Below are 22,959 nucleotides of genomic sequence, written 5' to 3'. Positions count from 1 at the left end.
TTGGCAGTGTTGATTACATTTGTATTGTTGCCACCGCGGTCCGCAGTCCCGCATAGAAGGAAAATGAATATTAAATCTCGAAGGAGTAAATTTTGCAGTGTGGATTTAAGCATTTCTCACGGAATTCTAGTAAGTTAGCTTTAGTTGGACAAAGCTCGCACCTCGTTACTCTCGTTGATTTTGCTGATCAAATTGCAATCGCAGTCGCATCTTCTGATCAGCGGTAACCACAGCGTCCCACAATGCATTGCACGGGAAACATAACAAAAAAATGAAAGATGGCGGCGGAGCGCGAATCCCTGGGGTATTTAAAATTTGCAAGAAAATAAATGAGCTATGGATGATGGAACACCACTGCTCTTAGTACAATATCAAAGATGACTTTCTGGTGTTCTTAAAATACGTATACCAAATGCTCAAGTTTCTTAGGAAGAGAAACAAGCAGCCAGTAGAGCCACTGGGGCAAGCTGAAAATGCGACAGACGAGGAGGGCAGCGCAGATGAACTGCAGCCCACAGTGGACTATCTGGAAGAGGTGTTAAAGCCTTTGTTTGAAAGAATACAGCCAACGGCCCCTGAGGAATATGTTGGTATGTATAATTCAATTGCATTTGTGAGCGTAATTTTAGTTCACCGTGGTCAAGTTGTGCGTACCAGAATTCATCAACCTCCGCTTTCTGGCTCAATTCAACATGAGCATTTTCCGAAAACTTTCCCTTTTTTCAAAGAGAGATTCAAAAATCTCTATACCTCCTCCTGCTCCAATTGCGAGTCCTGTTGAAGAAGAAAAGATTGACAATGCTGGATCTAAGAAACAACGTCTTGATCTGGTGATGACGTCTTGCTTACGGAGTGAGATTGGAAAAGGTACAGACGATTAACTAACATAGCTGAATTGGTGCAAACACTTAAGAAAGTGTTGGAGTTATAGAATTAAATATTTCAATCCCCCATCTGCTACTCAGGTTTACTTATAAACTTTAAAATTGTTAGGCTTTAAGCTTTCCATCAGGTTATGTAAACAGGGACACTATTAATTTTCTCTTGTGTAACAGAATTCTTTGGTCAAAAAATTTTTCAAAAGTCTGTATGATTATCAATTCGTGTGCTTCGAAGGAAGCATGCAGTCACACAAATTTGACCATAACACCAGGTTAGAGACTGAGACATTTAAAAGGATTCGTTCACAATAATAGTTATTTAAGTTATTTTGGCCACATGCAAAATTACTTTAAACTGAAGGAAGCCTGAAAATAAAACTTAACTAAGATAGAAGAACACCAAAGAGATAATAATAAATCCATGAAAGAACAAGGATGGTTAAGGATGGAAAAGAAGACTAAAGTAGATTACAAACAATGAACTTGAAAAATGTACTAGGCTAACCTTTTCAAGATTTGCAAACTGTGATACAAGACAAATACATAGAAACACAAATTGGTCATCATATGACAATTTGTTTCTAGTTCCAGTAGCAGAAGTGGAGCGACTCTGGTCCAGATTCCAGCAGCTTGGACTCAATGATGATCAAACTCTGCCAAGTGAGACATTCCAGCAACATCCTTACTCAACAGATCCTTTTGTGAGACAGGTTATTTATTTATTGTTGTAATTTTCTTGCAACCCTTATTTAAATAAATATTTCCTTGCTGAAAGGTTTAACTTTCAATAGCAAAGCTAAAGCACTTTCAGCATGTACAGTGCATTTTACCATGAAATTTTTGCTCCGCGTCAAACGTAGGATCTTCAATTATCATGCATTTACCAAAAGATCTTCAAGGCTTTTACATGATACTCCTGTCGTGGATCCTGCTTGATCCTTAGAAATGTTTTATGATCCTAGTAAAATCTTAATCAAATACATGTACTAGAGGATTTTGAAGGGTTTTTGCAAAGACATTTGCTTTGATTTTTGTTCTTCCAGGATCTTTTTTAGATCCTTGTCATAGTGAAGGACTTTTAGGATCTTCCAAATATCGTTTACAAATCCTAGAAAAATCCTTATCTTTTAAGATCTTTTGTAGATCTTTGATGATGTCCAAAGATCAAGCATGAGGATAAGCACTACATTATACCTAATGCAAGTGTTATATAACTAGTTTCACAAGTTAGTGTTGCAGTAGCTACAGTTGGTGGATTTCTCGTGTGAGAGATAATAGTAAGACAAGAATCACACCATGCACTGACATCGGAAAGTTTAACTGTTTGAATTATTCGTGGCATCATTTTGATTATTTCTTGATTGAACTGAATTAGATTTGGAGGACTTTTCCAAGAGATGAGAATGGAAATGTGACTTTCCATTCATTCGTTGGTGTATTGATGTGGTGGAAAACTGCACCACTGGACCAGAAGCTGGCAGGTGAGGTACACTGTATCATTCATCTGACAAGGGATCATTTCATTGCAGCTTTATCACCAATGCTTGGCGGCCAGAATGTTCATTCTGGGGCCCCCTTGACTGAACATGGGCATTCCAGTGATTATTTTAATAATAGTTATTAAATGAATTCATGATGTTTTTAATTTGCTTCTAGGTATTTTTAAGCTGCTCAACAAATCACAGCCTTTGGATGTCCCTGCCTTACAGCAAATCATCACAAAGCTTGATAGCAGTCTTGATGAAGTAAGTACTCATTACCTTAGTTATTGTGTTTAATATAATTAATAACAAAGGCACTGCATTTCCCCCAGATTAAAACAGAACATTTATAATAGGTGAAATATCAGATCATTTTACATCTTGTACAGATTTGATCGATTACTGTGCATGCACAGATTACTGTACATGCAAATAAAGGTTTATTGATGCCACTTATAACACCAATCATGAGGAGCTTTTACTGAATTAATAGCAGATAAGCTTCTGTCATAATTTGCATTTTGTTTCTTACAGGAAACTGCCAAGTCCAAAGCAGAGTTGTTAGTGAAAACAATTGATGACAAGGACCAAGGTTAGCTGTTACTAAAATACGTGTTAATACCAGTAAAGAACAAATATCCAAGCCAAATTGATAAGATCTTTGGCTTGGATATTTACTTTGTTCACTATAATCTTATACAATTTTGGTGCATTTCCTGCAAGAGGTTTATTAAGTCTACCATTTGGAGAGCCTCCCATACAGTCATTTGTTATTTGTTATTCTGTTCCTAATATCTTTATTTCTTTGCTTAGGATACATTGATGTTGACCAGTGGGTTAATTGGGTTTTACAACTTCCAGAAGATGAAATCACCAAACTCACCAAGTTTACCATTTTACCAGCAGAGATGGGCACACAGACGCCGCACAGCAGGTGAGAAATAAACCCGAGATATGCAGGGGTTTTGTTAAGGACTGGGAGCCAGACAAATAGACCTTTTCCACATTCCAATAAACAATCGCTCCGAGTCAAGGTCAGGGTGGACAAAAATACAGAAAATGTATGAGAATGTCCACCCCAACCTCGCTGTGGTACTATTGTTCAAACACTCTTTAGTGGAATGCAGGAAAGGCCTATTGAGTGGCTGTGAGGTGGATTTTGCCTTCCTTGTTTGACCATCTGCAGGAAAGTTTTCTCATAAAAGAGTTAAGTTCATGTTTTGCATGACTTTTAGAAACCAATTGCCTTCCAGTTGAAAATGTAAATGAAATCCCTGGAAATGTAATGTATGAGTGTAGGGGAGAACGGATGGGACAGTGGTGAGAGCACTCGCCTCCCACCAATGTGGCCTGGGTTTGATTCTGTCCCACTGCCATATGTGGGTTGAGTTTGTTGTTGGTTCTCGCCTTGCTCCGAGGGTTTTCTCCAGGTTTTCCCATTTTCCTCCCTCCACAAAAATCAACATCTGCAAATTCCAATTCGACCTGTGAAAACCAGCTAAGGCTGCTGTGGCTTCCTATCTAAATATTAAATATTAAAAACAAACTGAAAACTGGTTTAACTGACTGTCTTTCAACAGTCAGAAACTAATGTAATCTATTCTCTTACCTATGAAATTATTACTCCCAGCTATAACAAGAAAATGATTCAAATCAGAGGTTCAGCTGTATAAAATTTGCCGCTTTCATTTTATTGTGCAGTAGTACATGTAGCTTTTAGGTTCTTTAACCAGTAAACAACAATGTTAGAGTGTCAAGAAATGAAATCCATTTGTTAAAAGCTTTTAATTACAATAATGATAAAAAAAAATAGCTATTTCTTGAAGTGGACATACATGCATGTATCCTCGCAGTTGTAGTCTGCACAAATGACCTCCGGAGAGGAAAGACTTCTGATATAACATATCTAAATTAAGCACCCACTATCAATTTCTGCTTTTTACTAGTGAAATATTTATAGTAAGCTGATTAAGAGAAATATTTAGATTCAAAACTAACTTTGAAAAAAGGAAAACAATTTTGCCTCATTTTCATGCCCAGTATTTGGGTCAGTTATTTTAAGCTGTAATTTCACAGTTAAAAATTCAAAATCAGGCCTGCTGAACAATTTTTTCGTGTTCAGCGCATAATTTTCATCTTAGTAAAGAAGTGTGTTTACCAACTTTTCCTTGAGTTTGCTGACAGAAGTTTAAAGTAGCAGGCTTAATTTCTTGAAATTTCTCCCAGTCTGACTAATGTTCAAATATGATCGTTATTTATTATTGCTAGGGCAAGGTCAGAAAATCAGTCAGCCATCTCAAATGAGTTTCTAGTGGACATTGCCAGTAGAATTGGTGAAAAAGACTGGATTCCATTGGCCCGTGAACTTGGTTTTACCAAGCAGGAAATACGAGATGTGAAGAAGAAGTACCCACATCGTTCACGAGAACAAGTTTATCAGATTTTACTGCTTTGGAGAGAAAAGATGGGACAAGAGGCAACTGTTGCCACATTAGAACTGTCGTTGAGTAAATCTGGAGTGGATACACAGGCAAACCATCCATAAGTCACAAACATCTTTATTTATTCATGAGAAGTGGGTTGAAATTAACCCAGATAAGAATGGCTGTACAAAATTGATGTAACAGAAAATTACAGAACATTATTATTAAATACTTTTATAATATTTGTTACATTTTAGGGTAGAAGATGATAACAAGTAAAATTTGTTTTTAGTTACGTTGTTGATGTACATTGTATGAGGTATAAAAGTGCAATGGTATACAGTGTTAAATATTGTTGTATTATAAGTATTGTGTGATAAAGTAATTAATTAATTAAATAAATTATTGTCAAGGAAAAGGTTGTTGTTATTCATCATGGTAGATACAATAATAAAGTGTATTATCGTTTGTCACATGATGTAATCACTTTAGATGTAGATCGCGATGTTTGGACTGCTTACTGCTAGTCTTCGTCAGGCGATGAGGTCGACTGATTACACGGTATCATTTATATCACAAAGGTCGGCTGTAATTGGTGCATTTCGATCCTCCTATTGTTCCATTGTTCCAATGAGTAGCTGTTCCCTCAGTGGTCCGCTGTTGTACCGTTCTCCTGTTGTTGTGTTTTTTGATCGATCAAAAACACAACAGGAGAACGGTACAACAGCGGATCAAAAAACACTGTTCTCCTGTTGTGTTTTTTGATCGATCAAAAAACACAACAACAGGAGAACGGTACAACAGTGGACCACTGAGGGAACAGCTACTCGTTGGAACAATGGAACAATAGGAGGATCGAAATGCACCAATCACAGCCAACCTTTGTGATATAAATGATACCGTGCAATCAGTCGATCTTATCGCCTGAAGAAGACTAGCAGTAAGCAGTCAAAACGTCGCGATCTACATCTCAAGTGACTACATCGTGTGACAAACGATAATACACTTTATTATTAAATAAATTATTCTTGTCAGTATATAAGAATCATTATAACAGTGTAAAATTTGTAACAGCTACCGGTATAAACAGTATTATTATTATAATATTATATGTCAAATTATTCTAACTTGCATTGACAGCGATGAGTTGTTACAAGTATGATCAGTTGGAGGATGGATATATAGATGACATCATTAACAGTTTTTTGTTTGGTTATTATATAAAACAAAAAGATTGCTATGCATCTGTTCAGTAAATAGATCATAGAAGATGTAAAAAGGTGGTAGGAACATCATTCAGTGACACACTTGGCTATCACCTTCCACTTTTTTCTTCTTAACACATTTTGCATCATCTGTGATCAATTACTGAACAGATGCATGACAAAATAGAATCTCTTTGTTAAATTTAACGATTTATTTGCCATGCAATTTGCACCATTCAAAAACCTTAACACAACAATCTTCATGATTTCCTTGAATTAAAACAAAATCAGGTGAAACAAACACACAAAATAAATGTGAATAATTTAGACAAGAGTGAACCTAGAATTATTTGTTGAATGTTCTTGTGTTGCAAGCAAAATCAGTCATAAGAGAAACAAATAAACCACCAGTCACACAGTAAAAATATTATCCATGTGGTATAATATATGGATTAGATAATTAAGTAATAGAGAACATGTACCATGTTTCTATAGAGCTATAGAAACACAAGTGGAAGTTTGGGAGAACAAGAAAAGCTGTGGGAACACGAGCTGATAGGAGAGTGTTTTCACAGCTCTTTTGAGTTCTCCCAAACTTTCACAACTGTTTCTATAGCTTGATATAAGCACAAAGAAAATGTTTTCTGTCTTTTAAAGAAGAGCCCAAAGAAAACAATGTGCCTACAACAACTTTTCTGTGTTTCTATCGAGTTTTAGTATAAATCTACAAGTGTTCTATCACGAAAGCCGCTCACTGATTGGCTACGCTACTCACTATCTATTCTGTGATAGATAGTGAGTAGCGTAGCAGTGTGCACTTGTTAACAGAATGACGGCCGCTTTGCGTTTTGGAAGTGTCTGAAGTCTGAGTATTTAGATAAAGTTCTCTATCGATTTCTATACATCATAGTTGACTCGGACTGCACCCTCGTCAACTATCACACGATAGAAATCTCAAGCTCATATTCTAATTGTTTGATAGACACTTTTTTTTTTTTAAGAAACCAATTAGTGCGCACATTTTCTTCGGGCTATTGTCCATTTAACTCTTAACTCACAAGTTTTGAATTTACAAAGCAATCAAATATAACACTAGCAAGAAAATTGTCTCATTCAGTTTTTTTGTCAGACCTAACTTTTAGAAAAGCATGGTAATAGAAGTTGCCGAACAAACCAAGCATGCTAAAGCCATAGAATATGCTATAAACACAGAAACCATGATGCAAATAACCTACAGAAGAGTGAATAATACCAATGACAAACTGGAACATTTGAAGCTGCGTCATTTGTTGCTTCCATTGCGGCCTCTGGGAGGGATTAAGGGCTGATTGGCCATAGTAAAGGTAGAGAAAGACGTGTACAAATGAATTCATGCCCAACATGACTCCAATTGCTGGCCACGGAGAAACATGATAGGCATAGTCACTCAGTAACAAGATACTTGCATGATGGTACACCTGAAAAAAAAAAATGAATAATAAAACAAATGGGACAAACCTATAAGAAGGAAATGATAACAATATCATATTTAGTAAACCATTATAGGCTTGGGACAATTCTTTTTTAGTAAAAACATGAGGGACAGAGCACCAGTAATACTAAACTTTCCAGAAAATATCCATACCCCTTGCACAGACTCAGAGGGGGTTTTGGTTTGAGTCCCCCCCCCCCCCTCCCCACCGCCCCACCCTTCAAACCACTCTGGAAATTCTAGTTTTCACTGGCACTTTCTTTACATATTTTGGCCTTTGACATGCCCCTCCCCCTTGAAATCTCCAATAATCCTCCTTGGGGTAGGTATGGATATTTTCTTGAACCACAAACCTTTACAAGTAAGATTTACAATTGCTAATATAACACAAATGCAAAACCGATGAACTAAAAAGAGATAAAAATCCTTTCATCCTTAGTTTTTAGATCTGTATAATAACTCAAAAGTTGATTGAATGGTCCAACATTTTGTAGCACGATTTAATTTTCAACACATGGCTACTTCAGCTCTCTTGTGACAATATCAAATGGTTGAAACATATACTCACCCCAGGGGGTTTCCTGTATGAAATTGGTCAGGTGATCATTGGAAATTCTATGAGGAACTCCTCAAAGTATGGGAATCATGTTTTGTGGGTGCAGCCTCTTTGAAATACCAAACCATGAATGTCAACTCTCAAAGGGTCCTAGTCGCCTTTGTTTTCCTGTGCATGTGAGAGTTTGGCTATGATGCATTTGATTGGGAGCATGTTGTAACAAAGGAAATCACTGTGAAACAACTTACAGTAAAACAATAAATTTCACTTCACGATGAAATATCAGTACTTTTGATGGCATAAACAATGCCGGAGGCTGACTAAGGTCCTTTAAGAGGTCACATTGATGGGAGTCCCTACAGTGTAGGTGTCCTCTGCCTTAAGTCCAAAGTCTAAACTTACGTGTAAAAATGTGATTTGTCTCTGCCGATGTCTGAGAATCATGAACACTGTATCCAGTAATTCCAGGTGTTTGGTGATCCAGTATATAAAGAATGCGTGTTTAACATCAGGGTCTGGTACCATGGCAAACATGTACAGTAAACCTCCATGATAAAATGACTTGATAATAGCAGCCAAAGAATACAAGCTGAGAGCACTACACAGAAAGTTGTACCCCACAAGAACCTGAAATTACAAAATGTTTCCTGTGAGTTACAAATGTAGAAACTAAAAATCTACCATGCAATTTATCAGAGGGTGTGGTCCCCTGTTTAAACACAATATTGTCTTTACCTTCTGCAATCCAAGTGGAGAAGTACATTTTTTCCACAGTGAAGATGTTGTAATAAGAACCAAATAAACGACAACCACAGGAAATGCCTGCAGTCCTAAGACAGCTTTTAAAAACGTCAAGTACTTTTCTGGCAAGAAAGAAGAGTGATATAATCAGTGTAATTGCTTAGTGGTTCATTGGCTTGTATTAATCATGACTGAAATATTTATTTGCGTAATAAATCAGGGGACCTCTTCAGGAATAAACCTACAGGTAAAGTCTCAGAGCCAAATTTATTTGAAGAACATTTTGATAATGGGAGGTGCCGTGGCCTCATGGTTAGTGTGCTCGTCTCCAGATCGAGCAGTTCGTGTTCGAGCCCTGGCCAGGGACATTGTGTTGTGTTCTTGGGCAAAACACTTACCTCTCACAGTGCCTCTCTCCACCCAGGTATAATTTATAAATGGGTACTGGTGAATTTAATGCTGGGGGTAGTCCTGCGGTGGACTAGCAACTGGAAATACTCCTAGTCACTTCATGCCACAGCACCCGGGATAAGCTCTGGCGTGATGGGCCACTTGGCTTGTATGCAGTTAATATAACTTGGTAACTTCATATCTATATTTGGTAAGGTGTTTTTTATTTGATAGACTGTTTTTCTTTGCTTTTATGCATTTTATTATTATTATTATTATTATTATTATTATTATTATTATTATTATTATTATTATTATTATTATTTACTATTTTTTCATTTTTCATTTGAATAACCCACCTCACCCCCAACCCATCCCATCCCCACCCCTGAAGGTTTGCAACCGTTTAGATGGCGGGCGGGCCGATATCGCGATCAAACCTCGAAAGTTTGAGTGAATGGAGAATGCCATCAACGGCAGGTTTTAAGAACTACAAATTATAAATTAATTCAAAATCTTCATGAACTGGCCTTTATCCTTTTAAAGAATCATTGGGAACTTTCCCATACAAAAACTAAGTATAAAAGCAGATCGGTGTTCACGACTCGCTCACGAAACCCAGAGAGAAATCCGCGAAAATTAAGCTGCTAAAAACGATTTTTTTTTTTACACGTGTTGTACACACGTGTTGTACATCTACATGCAGAAGGTGCTATGTCAACGGTAACATACCTGCCCGCGACTCCATCGCAAACAGAGATAGAGTTCAGTGGCCTGCTGCCTTTTAGTTCCGTTTGTAGTATAAATCTTCACAGGTTAATGCAAAGTGCATAGTTGGAGACTGGGCTCGATATGTCACGCAAGAAATATCACGCAAGGGAGCTCACTGTCATGTGGCCATGCAGATTTATTGGAGGTTCAACTCCCATAGGATTTGTTTCGGACACCGACCCAACATGACCGCCGTTTTATTGTTATTAGACACCAATCCCAATATGGATACCGTGACATCATGTGAAAACACTCTATTATCGTCATGAGTGCCCCCTGACATTCTCGTCTGTCATTTTCACCCATTCACGTCTCTTGCACGCAAATTTTAATTTTGAATTTAACCCATCTCACAGATATATTGCTCAATATAGTTTAAGAGACGAGAGGTTGACTTTGAACCCTGAAAAATAGTTCATCGTTCCAATTCACACTTTCACCTTGGTCACATGCGAATCAGAGTACATGCGCTATCCGCAAGGGAACAGCGACAAAAAGATTTGCAATTATAATACTTTGACACGGTTGAGCGAAGCGTGATCACACCACCTTTTGAGTGAATCGAGCGAGCGGGAATATTCTTCGCTCACCCGGGCAAGTTCCATTAGCTGAAGAATAGAGCTTCTAGGATGGGTATGACCTTAGCCGGTAAGTAAGCAAACCCTTCATTTCACTCTGGCGCAGTGTAGTGTACATGGTCTGGCTTCGAGGTGAAATTCACAGCGATTTTTCGTCTGGAATATTCAACTTCGAGGGTCCATTCAAATGATTATCTTGCTTCTATTTTTCGGGTAGAAATGTAGAATCACACAACTTAATGTAATTAGTGGTTACTTGTGATTAAGTACTAGAAAGGCTTTTTATTTCCTGTATCGGACATCCAGGCGGAAAGAAGCTAAGCGCTTGCAAGCCGGCGTTCCGATCTTTTATCGAGACATCATTATTTATACTGTGTATAAAAATATATTCATGAATGCACAAAAACAGATTCGTTTCGCGTCATAACCTTTGCCTGGGTAATTCGAAGTCCTTGCTCTTGTAGAAACAGCTGCTGGGATCAACAACATGCATTATTCAAGACGTATAAACTTTGTCGGCTTATGACGCTACCAGGACAAGTCCACCAGCCGTAGCGAGTCTCTAATTAATTATTAAGTTTGTTTTTCTTTTCGTTCCAGAATTTGTGGCGTACTTTGTCAGTGGTATCTTACGGCTCCAATCGACACCCGTGGTTGTATTGTACCTTGGAATTGTAGCACTTTCGCCACTTTGGATCCGTAATGTTCGCGCTCTTGAATTTCGCAAGGTAAAAAGCAATCATGCAAATAATGGTTTTGATCTTGGGTAATGTTGACAATATCCCTATCTCAATATCCCAGTCCCTGCACTCTCACTTCCCCTCCTGGGGGGACTACTTGACCCATGTCTGGGTATAGGTAAGGGGTGCGCCGAGGGTTAAACAAACAACCATACCCTGTTTAGGACAGGAGGACTGTTTAGGACAGAAGCAAGCGACCCTGTTAGGACAGAAGGAAGTAAAATTGTATACCCTGATCAGGACGGCGAGGCCCAAAAAAAAAATGTCGCTATAACGGTCAAATAAGTTAGTACCCCTCTTCGGGCTTCCCCGCTCCATCAACCCCTACATACAACGCTCGGGGAAGGGAGACTTGAAGGACTGGACAGCTATCTCTGTGGATAGCGTTATATCCTCGCTTTGAGCAACTGGGACCAGGAAGTTCTCGTCGCGTCGACAACCGTCGTCATACTTTGTTTGTGTCCACCCATCTTCGTTCTCAGAGGCCGCGCTCTTTGGGAATCAAGATTCGCGATTCTTGATGCTGACCAAAAGGAGCGCGGACATCTGGGGACGAGGACGGTGTCCGCCAATGTCGACCCCAGTGCAACTCGCTTTAGTCGTTGCGAGAAAAGGTGTCCGCATGTCTGGAATTGCGCACGCGCAATTTTACGAGTTTTAATAAGTTTTAAAATTTTTTCTTCTTTTGCACAGGTTCTTGTGGTGTACAACTTTGCATGTAGCCTGGTCAGTTTGTATTCCGTAGCCTTTGTCGTCTTTGGACTTGCTAGGAACTGGCCTCACTCGCTTTTTAGTCGTAAAGAAGATCCGCTTATAACTCATGCTATCTGGGTGTATTACATGACGAAGTATGTCGAGCTTCTGGACACAGTCTTCATGATTCTCAGACACCGGCAGCGCCAAATATCTTTTCTTCATGTAAGTGTCCTGAAAATGCTCAGTTCAAGTACGGAGTAGTCAATAATATGCTGTCAAGGCTGACTACGTGACTGCCTGACAGACGGACTGACCGACAGAGCGACTAACTGAACGACCGGACTACCAATCCGACGACGTTCAGACCGACAGACCAAGCGACCGAGCGGCAGAACTACCAATCCGGCAAACGACAGACCGACTGACTAACTGACCATCCGACTGACCATCAGTTAAGCAGGCAGGCTATGAGAATAAAAGAAATGTAGAGCAAATTATACTCATAATTAAGGTGTTCTTCAAAAACGCTTCAAAAGAAATGCACTCGCACTCCACTTAGAGGAATTTGCTGCTGGCTTAGCCACTGGTGCGGAGGCTGGGTGGCTTAGTGGTTCACAAGCTGGTCTCCGGATCTAGTTGTCAAGGTTCGGGCCATGGCCAGGCTCGGTTACTCGGTCACTACGTTGTGTTCTTGGGCAAAACACTTTGCATCCCAATGCTTCTCTTCAGATCAGAGTTTAGATGCACAGGTACCGCCGAATTAATCGCTAGAAGGTATCCTTGCGGTGGACTAGCATCTCATCCAGGCTGGAGTAGAAATACTTCTAGCTACTTCATTCTAGACAAAGTGTAGTCTCTCTTTCGATCGCTTAGTTCGTCGAGCGAGACCGTAAATAAAACCGCGAGGGAAAAATGATCGCGTGGGATCCTGGGTGCGAGAAGTGTGCTTCTTGCTCCCAGGATTTTGCCCGACCAGTTTTTTTCACGAGCCTGTTTTTCGCGTCACGCACGACGGACTGAGCGAAAGAGGGACTACTCGCCGTCCACTTCCTGCTACTAGAACCGGAGCCTAGCTCCGGACTAGTAGGACACATTACACTTCAATGAACACTTTTTCCTTTTGTCCACAGACGGCACATCGTGAAAATTTACTCCAGAATTGTTGAGTTCTCTGAGATTAATTTTGATGTTAAATTAACTTGCAGGTGTATCATCACCCCAGCATTCTGATGGTGAGTGAATACGCCTACACGTACGGACGGTGGCCAGCGGTCTCTGTCACACTTGGCATGAACGGAATTATTCACGTGTTTCTGTATTACTACTATGGCATATGTGCCCTGCAGCCCGGAAAGAGACCCGCTTGGAAGAAACAGCTAACCCAACTTCAACTAATTCAGTTCATGGTCGGACTGTGTCACTTGACCGTAGGGTACCTCCACCATGGGTGGTGTGCTTACGGAATCTGGTACGAATTGACCATGGTCTGGCTATTTTCCCATTTTTATTATCAAGCCTACATCAAAGAAAGGGTCAGCGTCAAAAAAATAGAGTGAATTCTTTTTACACACCAATGGATGTAAACGCTTTCTGTCGTGGGGCAACGCCGGTTTCCTATCTTCTTGCGAAGAAATCATGTTAAATTCCTTACGCTAACGAGAATTTGTGGATTTTAATGAAACCAAATTGTTTGAATTAAAATTTTGGACGGAATTCCATAAAGGAATTGGGGGATACCAGAAGGTTTGTGTTAGCAGTCAATTAAACTTAAAGTGATCTGTTCCATTTACAAGACTGCAAGCAGTGAAATAACGCTAAAATAAATTGAAATAAAAGCCATTGCACTCTTTAACTGTATTTGAGACCTAACTTACAGTGCGACTTCTCAAACCGGACCACTTGGAAAAGAGTAAACCAATCAGAACGTGACTTGAGAACAAAGGATAGCAATTATTCTCACTCTCAAATAAACCAATAACAATGAAGAATACGAAAAATAGATCTTTTATAACACTGACAACCCAACAAAGTGCAGTGTTGTGATTACTGTTAGTTTCGATCCTAAATTTTAAACGCTTTGTAACGGTTTCGGTTTATTTAGTTTGCGCAAAATCAGTTTTCATGTGAAAGTTTTTCGAGCGAGATTTATAATTGATAATTCACCGTCAAGGACTGAATCTCTTAGAGCGTGATAGTTTTTATGTTGTCACGTCAAACAGACCGTTACTCGCCGTCACGAGAAGGCACCAGTCAATTTTCGTTTTGACTGGTTACAGTGGAACCTCTCCACAACGGCCACCTTGGGGACAGAACGAAGTATGCGAGAGGTGGCTGTTATGGGGAGGTAGGGGTGTAATATAACTTCTGTTTTTTTCAGGGGTGCAACATTTTTTTGCAAAAAAAAAAGCTTTTTGTAGCACACAAATTACACGATTAAACTACATCAATCCGGAACAGAAACTAAATAGATACAGATACCAATTAACGACGCGCGGTAGGGATCAAGTTTGGTGACCTTTTACAATAACAATTAAGGTTTTCCATACACCGTTAGTCAGTCGTTGATTGCCTGTACTGGCCGTTACCGAGAGACTAGGGACTCTACGCAAAACACGACGGCAACGGACCCGAAAACGTCACCAAAGAAAAGGTTTGATGATGGTACATTTCTTTGCCGGCCTCTGCATAACAGCAGCGTAAAATGACCAATTTCTGCGTTGTCTGGAGAACGTGAACCACAACGGCTAATTTTTCATATTTCTATTTGGAACTGAACGCATTCGTAGCATATATATCTAAGAGAATTCGCAAAAACATGCCCCCCAGGTTTTCGCCTGGTGACGGTAACGAGAACGTCACAAAACAAAAGGTTCATTTAACAAAACAATGGTTCTGCACGTGCATTTTGAATATTTGTGCATTTCTTTACCGTCCTCTGCAAAGCAACAACGTGAAATGATCAAGTTGTATGTATTTTGGAGAACGTGTACAGCAATGGCTAATTTTTCGTATTCCCATTTAGAATTGAACGCTGTTGACGCATATTTAGCCTGAGCAGTCTGAGCAGGTTTTCAGACCGATAGGCGTAACAGATCTACACAGTTGCGACATTCGAAGGTAAAATATGAATACCTTTTTCACAAGGCGTCGTCCTCAGCGTCGCCGTCGTCATTGCTAAAACTCCCTCTTGTTTAAAAGATAAAGCCTGTTGAGGACCGAGGTGTTTCTAAAAGCTAGCCTTCGTACAAGCTTCATTTATAGTTGTGCACATGTATATACTAGAACATGACACGCTTTGTAGTGGTAGGTATACCTGATGTAATATCCCACGTGTTATTTGTATTTTCTCGATATTTACACGAGCCCAGGTATACCACGAGAAAGCATTGCATGATTATTTGGTATCATAATACGGAGGCCAGCGGTGGCCAGCACTATTTATGCGACATGCGCGATACGCACGTTGAGAACCGTTTGGATGCAATACCGTCGAGTGTACAACGGCTTTCCTGTCAGTCTGATTGGCTCGTATTTTCAATTCGCACTTTCGACGCATCGAGTGACTCTCAGTTCTCTGTGATTGGAAATGAAGTCAAACACGGTCTTACCATGTTTACGTGTGTGATGTATTTCGTCAAAGATACAAAGCCACGTGTATAGCAAACGTTTTTGTGATGGCAGAGGAGAGAAACAGAAATAACGAGTCTCAAGCCTTGGATTATACAAGCTTTGTCGTAATGGACCTAAAATGCAAACTAGGGTAGGGAAACTAGAGTTGTTATTAGCTTTTTCTTTTTTACTACCCTAGTCTTCTTCTTTAACTTAAGAATTATCTTGGAGTAAATTTTTGCTAAATGTGATGAGCGTGAGTGGAAGCTTCTTTTACCGGATCGCGAAAAAAAGTCAAAAATAAAACAATACAGTCAAACCTGCATATAATAGCCCTGTATTAAGCGGCCACTCTCTATTAAGGCTGGTTTTCACAAGCGCATAAGCATGAACATAAGCCGATATACGCAAACCCAGTAACATGTTGATAATTAACGGCCTTTGTTGGAAATTTCCCTAACAAAAGGCGCTAATTATCAACATCTTACTGCATCTGCGTATATAGGTTTATGCTTATGCTTATGCGTAAGTGGAAACCAGCCTTTGTATTAAGCGGCCAGTTTTCAAACTCCCGATCTTTCCCTTATACAAACGCTAGCTGCATTTGTTATCTGTATTAGAAGGCCACCTCTATTAAGCGGCCGCGGTCACCCTGTAGCAGTCCTATGTTTGTCTTTCTTTGTTATTTTTACCTGTATTAAGCGGCCACCCGGAACGTAACAACTACGGTCGACTATGAAATTGAACGTAACGACCACAAAATGACGGAATGAGATATTTTGTTGTGAACTGTCATTCATAGAAATACAGCGCTGTATATACCGAAGAAGAGTAGAGGACAAATTATATTGCGCAGTACTTTTACACCATGTTACGTATATTATACTGTTAAGTTATAAGTTTGGCATTGAACCTTGTTTAAAGTATTGATCGCTTGATAGAGTGTTGATTGTCCTATTGTTTCCTTACATGAAGTGTTTTTGTATAATACGCCATTAAAATTTGACATCAGACTATGCCCTCCGGATGTTGAAGCTCCGCGTTGACCATGACAGTCATTACAGCGTGAAATTAACTGAACTAGAAGTTTTTTTTTACATTAATATCTTCTTAGTACTTCTGTCTAAAACTATCACCTTGTAACATACCTATAAACTAGGGTATCTAAAAGATAGTAATGCTGCGGTACATTCTGTTGATAGTGACATATTTAACGCCGTGATTCATTTATCTGCGCGTTCCAAGACTTACATTAACTGTTATTTCTCAAAGTAGTGTCAAATCGTGGTGTCACTTAAAATCTGTCGTTGTATGCATCAACTTCATGCATGATGACGCATCGATGGCGAGGTGTGACAAAGGATCGAGACAAAAAAGCGCATTGTGATCTGAAGTATGTTTGGACATAAAACGATACACATCAGCCTCCCCTCTACCAGATCGCGAAAATCGAAAGATGCGGAAATTGTAGGAGCAGAAATCTAACTTATAAATTCTGTACTGGCACGCATTAAATATCTCTAGAACTCGACAGAAGAACACACAGACTGTGTCGAGAAGGTGTCCACCGCGATGTGTGAAAATGCTCAAGCTTTAGCTTAAATTCATGTTTCGATGAAAAGGAATAGATTGCAGCATTTATGAAATCAGCGTGTTCCACGATTTTCGTTTGTTTTAATTATTCTACAGGCTTTAGTAACGACGATTTCTCTTCATTTAAGAATTCGGCGAAGGAGGCGAGACTGCTAAGAAATGACATACCAAGATTAAGATGTCACAATTAATCTTCCAGATTTACAAACTTTCACATACTGCATAGCAAGAGTTGTGAAAGTCAAGCACGATCTCCTTCACATCGCTTTACAGGTAAATCAGAGCAAACTTTCTCAGTGCAATCCACGCGAAAAAGGACGACGGCTCGAAGAGTATGACATCCTCGTGTTGTTCGTGGCGCAATGCACTCCAGTAAAAGTGGCGCAGTGTAGTCTGGTTAACTGCAATGCATTCTGGTAAAAAGTGATGAATTCGAGAATTCGTACCCCCTTCTATATATTCTTCTTAAATCCTGATTATGTTGCTGCTCGCTCGCTACGCTCGCACCGCAGCAATAATAAATAAGACTTTAAAACACCTCGTCACATGTGATCAGATCGGTCCTGCTCCGGGGGCTGGGGGGTGGGGGGTGGGAGTTGAGGTGGGGGAGGGGAATCTTGACTGCGGCCAATACTGACCAAGCTCGGTTAATAATTAGCTGTTATTAACCGAGCTGCAGGTTTGTATGGGAGAATCTTGACCGAGGTCGTGAGTACAGACCGAACGCAGTGAGGTCTGTACACACGGCCGAGGACAAGATTCTCCCATACAGACCGACTTAGCTCGGTTAATAAGATGTTTATTACATGGCAAAGAAGAAAAATTTAATTCGTTTAATGTAACTGGTTTGCTGACAGTTTGCTTGCGAACGGCGATGAGCTTAACTTAAACCTGCCGAAATTTGCTCGTCCTCTTTACTTTTTTTCTGTCATCAAGCCTTTTGGCACTTCCATGAGAAGAAAATAAAAGAAATGGTGTACATTTTTGTATTTTAGTTTGCTACTTTTTCAACGCAAAATGAAACCGGTCTAGCTAGATGCCGGTCTAGATGGGAAAATCTAGACCGCGGTCAATATCGATTTCAGCCAATCAAATTCGTGAATTCGGTAGTTCCCAGTCTTTGTGAGACACAGCCATATAATAATATGTTTTATTGTATGACCAAACAAGAAAACTCCGATTCGCTGAAGGTTGTTAATGTAGCCGGTTCGTAGTCGCTGCCATTTTGCTTCTAAATTACAATGAAAAATTTGGTCAGAAGGAGTTGAACTCACTGACAGGTATGCATTCAATTTTTCAACCTTTTTTTATTTGCCAACAAAATCTCACAGGCGTTTAAGTCACTCTTAGTCTTGAATTTACTTTTACGTTTGGACTTGCAATAACCTTATCTATTCGTATTCAGCTGGTCTTTTGATGACCTCTGATTACCTGAGTCAAACTTACATTTACCAAAGGTTGCTTCTTTTATTCACCTTTTTTCTCTTTGTCGTTTGGGCTCCTCTATTTAGTATTTTTGGCAGAAACAAGTCAAATGATTTTGTATTTTTGTTTGCAACTTTCTCACGGCGAAAAGTATAAGGTAGAGCCATTTAGATGTCTGTCTACAGATGGGAAAATCTAGACCGCGGACAAAACTGATTTTACCCAATCATATTCGTGAAATTGGAAGTTTCCAGTCCTTGCGAAGCACTGCCATATAAATAACCTTTAGGCGTAAACTCGGATAAGGTAGAAGGGGTTGAAAAAGGAACCAAACGCAAACCTAAAGCGTTGTCTGCACCAGTATGTTAAGCAAGAACGAATGTTTTAATATTTTTTTTGCCAGCAGTGTGAAAAGGTATGACTAATCAGTCCTGCGGTTGTTTTGACTTGTCAGTCATAAGCTTTATTGTCCCTTAATCATGTATGAACAATAAAGATCACATGACTTCACGGAAAATAACTGCCAAAAATATACAGGGGTCGACGTCATTCTTTGTAGTGTGAGTCAGCAGTGCACAGTTTGCTCAGTATTTGTACTTTCCTTTTGCTTGGATGCTAAAAGTCGTGCAGTTTCACATCTTCTGGTGCTTATGAACAGAAGGGAAAAAGCAGTGATCAGGTGATGCCGATTTGAGCTGGCAGACACACAAGAAGGTAAGAACTCTATCATTTATTAGCAGAGGGTCTGGATAAAGTTTAACTTAAAGCTGAGAATTGGTCAAAATTTAAGCCGCTGTTAGCTGTTGACGGGCTTTTAACTGATGGTTGAGATCTGAGATATACCAACATTTTGCTGATCAGAGACGAACTGTACCTTTAATTTATAACTGGTGAATTTAGTCGATGACTCATGAGATTCTGTTTGCAAACGGCAAAGATTACCTCTGAATTTGTGTTCTTTTCTTCTAATCCTTAACTAAATCACACAAAAATAGAAAATGTCTCCTACTTTTCACCGCAAATGCAAATAGTTCCACTCTACTGTGCAGGAAGCTGAAGGCAGACGGCAAAAGTTTCATTTTTGCCGTTTACCGTTTGGCGTAACGTCATGCTTAATCTCCATATTATTTCCGTTCTCTTCACTGCAGATTTTGCAATAAGCAGATCAGAACGAGTGGCAGAGTAAAACTACCTCAATAAATGAAATTTTCGCGACACGTTAATTTCGTGAATTTCGCGATTTAAAAAAAAAAATCGCGAAATTAAACATGGCATGACCCAAAAATTACGCTGTTAACATTATGTTAGTGTTGACATATAGTCGAGCCGTTGCGTTTTTGTTACTTTTGACGATATTGTACCTTTGATAAAGTCGGTTTACTAAATTCAAGGACATGTTAATTAAGTAACATTGCCAAGGAAGTAAATTGTGTGTTACTCGAAAACGCGAAGTTAAAGTGATTCAAAATACAACATTTTCGCAAAATCGCGGAAGTTTTAGTTTCGCGAAATATGCACACCCCAAAATTGCGAAATAAACATGTCGCGAAAATTTCATGAGTAAGGTAGATAAAAACCTGAATCAACCAGTATAGTACGCGGAAATTCGCCTCTATTCAAGTGTTGAATTAATACCTTTCTTTTTATTCAAAATTTCTTTTATTCCCAAGAATACTGAATTTTCTCTGTACGTGAAGCGGCTCACGTTCTGAAAGACCTAAAACGCTTGTCAGGGTAACTTGACTTTCTGGTATTTTAAAACATTGGCGTTGATGTAACACCAGATTCTCTTACTTAGAACCAAGATAACCACGTACACAGTGAGGAGAATTGACTTTTTGTGGCTACCGTTGCTAGGCAACACTAGCCTCTATGTTATCATGTGTGTAAGTAAGTAGAGTGTCCAATTTTCAGACTGTGTTCGGAACTAGTCGGTCTTCGGTAACTGGAAGTCGAACGGAAGTCGGTCCGATGTTCCCCGGGGTATCCAATCGATGACAATCGATATCAATCGATACCAATCGATATCAATTAATCCATTGATATTGATAATCGATGACCGATCGATGACGAAGATTCGTGTGGTTATCGATTGGTATCGATTATCAATACCAATCGCTGAATAAATTGGTATCGATTGGTTGCAGATTGGTTGCAGATTGACGGAACCGGAATTGACGCATAAAAAACACAACTTTGTTCGCAGTAATTGTAAACACATTTCATTTTAATGTTAACAGGAGAACAACACAGAAATATCTGTATGTAGTGACCAAAGAGGATTTACAAGCTCGGACTGTGGGTGGCCGAGCTGTCCACGATGGTTCACAACTTTCAACGCATTTCCCCGTTCTCCCCTCTTCTTGTTTGCAGTTAACACTTCACCGACGTTCACCTCGAAACAGCAAAGATGATAGCCTTTGACGATACACCTTATATTCAGGAAAGCCTCTACCCGGATGTCTTGCGTAGACATTATGACACGGAAGGGCAATGATGGGCAAGTGGGTAATTCGAGTACACGTGCAACGGGGTATATTCTTTGCGTTGAGAAGACTGGGTCGGAATTTGTTTTACCAGTTTCGTCCCAAGGGCTTCCTAAAAATGGCAGATGATCGGACAGGTAGCGTGCGCGACGTCTGTTCGAGGTTGCTGTGCCAATCGATAGCAATCGATGAACGGCTTTTGTGTGGTTATCGATTGGTCACCGATTGGCCGATATCAATCGATGCCAATTAACTAATTTTATCGATTGATATCGATTGACCGATTGAATTTCCGATCATCGATTTCCATCGATTGGATACCCCGGGGATGTTCATAGTCACAAAATAGTCGAACGTATAATAGTCATTTTCTCTTGGTTTTACACGAACGCTATAATCGAACGTCTGCTGGTCTCATTTCAGACTTACACGATACCGAACGACCGGCGAACTCTCCAATGATCGAGTTTTTATAGACTACTCACGCACATCATATCGAAAACGTTCTGGTTGGGAGCTCGAGTTCGAGTACTCTGTATTTATGCGTTTATCCTATTTTGGATCAGTATAAATCAGAAACAGCATTCAAACATTGTGCAATGCAGTGTTGCTTCATAAAAAGATTTTAGGTTTCTGAAGGCGCGGATAGAATTCAAGTTCTTCAGGAAAATGTTCCCGGAAACACTGATACGTGTAAGACGGCCATGATAGCCGATTTATTTGTCCAGCTTAGCATTGCGAAATCGGTCACCCCAAAACGCAGACCATGCAGCCGGACTGCAGACCGTGTAGACCATGCAGACTGTACAGACCGTGCAGACTGAACTTGACTCTAACACTTGACTCACACATTTTTTCGGTTCTAGTTACAAAATAGTGTTCAATATATCTGAATGTTTGTTAATTATCCACAGGCTGCACAAACTCACCACCTAACTGTTGATTCAATAGACTAACACGTTTACTAGACTTTGAGGCTTGTAGGAAAGGGACTGTTCCATTTTTGGGGTCACTGGCTGTAGCCAGTCAATTTTTTTTTTCACCGGGTGCTTAAGAAACATAATTCTTGAATTTTCGGACGCTTTCGAAAGAATCTTACGAAAGGTGGTCGAAAATTACTCGAGATTTGCTCGAGTTCTTTTAATCGATTTTCATCTTTAAAACGCGAGTTTTAATGAAAATAACTACTTTTACTGTTTAAAATTGGTTCTGTTTAATTTAATATCACTATTGGTGTGAAGAAATGATAATACACTAGCAGAAACATTGCGTTAGGAGCGTTACGAAGGACTACGATCACTTACCGCTGACCGCACGTAGTCATAACGTAGGTCATTGCAGATTCGTTTTGCCGCGTTCTTCGACATGACGCGACATCGTTTCGGTACCTTGGTGAGTAGACAAGGTTTCCTTTTTTTCTCATATAACAAGACACAGCTAGAGGTCCCTAAGGTTGCTCACAAAGACGCAGAGGACATTAATGTCAAGCAGTCGAATTTCAAAACAATGCTTTGCAATAAGACTAAAACTCCGCAACTCTTTTTTGCGCGATTATGGTTATTCACTATCCAGTAACCTCATGTCCTCTTAGAGGGTTTTTGGCTTTTGTTATTGTCGATTTTGCAATTCTTTTGACGTCTGCTACATGCTCACAGAAGCTGTCTCCTTGTCTCTGGCCTGTCGTTCCAGTGGTACTCTGGTATCTACAAACGCTCTTTGTTCACTGATTCGTGTATTCAAGTATTTTTCGTTGTCGTTCTTCCTCTAAAAAGTAACTATATAGTTGGAATAATCGCTTTAATTTGTTGCAAACCTCAGTTCGAAATGCACAAAGCCGTCAAAGCAGTACACAAAACAAATACTACGAGGAGAAACCGTCATTCCGTCCTCCTCCCCGCCTTTCCCTTCTTACA

General features: G+C 39.6%; 5 protein-coding genes across 5 annotated transcripts in view; 4 read left to right on the top strand and 1 right to left on the bottom strand.

The window, feature by feature from the left end:
* Positions 1-22,959, top strand: part of LOC110055743 (uncharacterized) — a 183,676-nt gene that overhangs the window by 114,984 nt on the left and 45,733 nt on the right. The gene's annotated exons all lie outside the window — the stretch shown is intronic.
* Positions 264-7,094, top strand: LOC110055808 (uncharacterized). Its single transcript, XM_020762220.2, has 7 exons — positions 264-590; positions 1,467-1,591; positions 2,257-2,362; positions 2,538-2,626; positions 2,897-2,954; positions 3,176-3,296; positions 4,631-7,094. Exons 1-7 carry the CDS (start codon positions 413-415, stop codon positions 4,905-4,907), a joined length of 954 nt encoding a protein of 317 aa, XP_020617879.1. The 5' UTR covers positions 264-412; the 3' UTR covers positions 4,908-7,094.
* LOC110055795 (very long chain fatty acid elongase 5-like) lies at positions 4,905-10,124 on the bottom strand. The gene is made up of 4 exons (XM_020762203.2): positions 9,881-10,124; positions 8,753-8,880; positions 8,420-8,644; positions 4,905-7,447 (listed from the first exon to the last, which is right to left on the bottom strand). The coding sequence occupies exons 1-4, from the start codon at positions 9,894-9,896 to the stop codon at positions 7,100-7,102; spliced, it is 717 nt and encodes a 238-aa protein (XP_020617862.2). The 5' UTR covers positions 9,897-10,124; the 3' UTR covers positions 4,905-7,099.
* Positions 10,209-13,785, top strand: LOC110055794 (very long chain fatty acid elongase 5-like). Its single transcript, XM_020762202.2, has 4 exons — positions 10,209-10,567; positions 11,098-11,225; positions 11,931-12,155; positions 13,139-13,785. The coding sequence occupies exons 1-4, from the start codon at positions 10,549-10,551 to the stop codon at positions 13,487-13,489; spliced, it is 723 nt and encodes a 240-aa protein (XP_020617861.1). The 5' UTR covers positions 10,209-10,548; the 3' UTR covers positions 13,490-13,785.
* Positions 18,895-22,959, top strand: part of LOC110055759 (uncharacterized) — a 21,286-nt gene continuing 17,221 nt past the window's right edge. The window contains exon 1 of the mRNA XM_089272216.1: positions 18,895-19,274. The gene's annotated coding sequence lies outside the window, so the exon portion shown is untranslated. The remainder of the gene's footprint in view (positions 19,275-22,959) is intronic.

This window comes from Orbicella faveolata, unplaced genomic scaffold (genome assembly GCF_042242905.1).
Source record: "Orbicella faveolata isolate gen_17 unplaced genomic scaffold, um_ofav_v1 contig_34, whole genome shotgun sequence".
Lineage (NCBI taxonomy): Eukaryota > Metazoa > Cnidaria > Anthozoa > Scleractinia > Merulinidae > Orbicella > Orbicella faveolata.
Note: the sequence above shows the minus strand (reverse complement) of the source record. Positions and strands in the feature narration are given on the sequence as shown.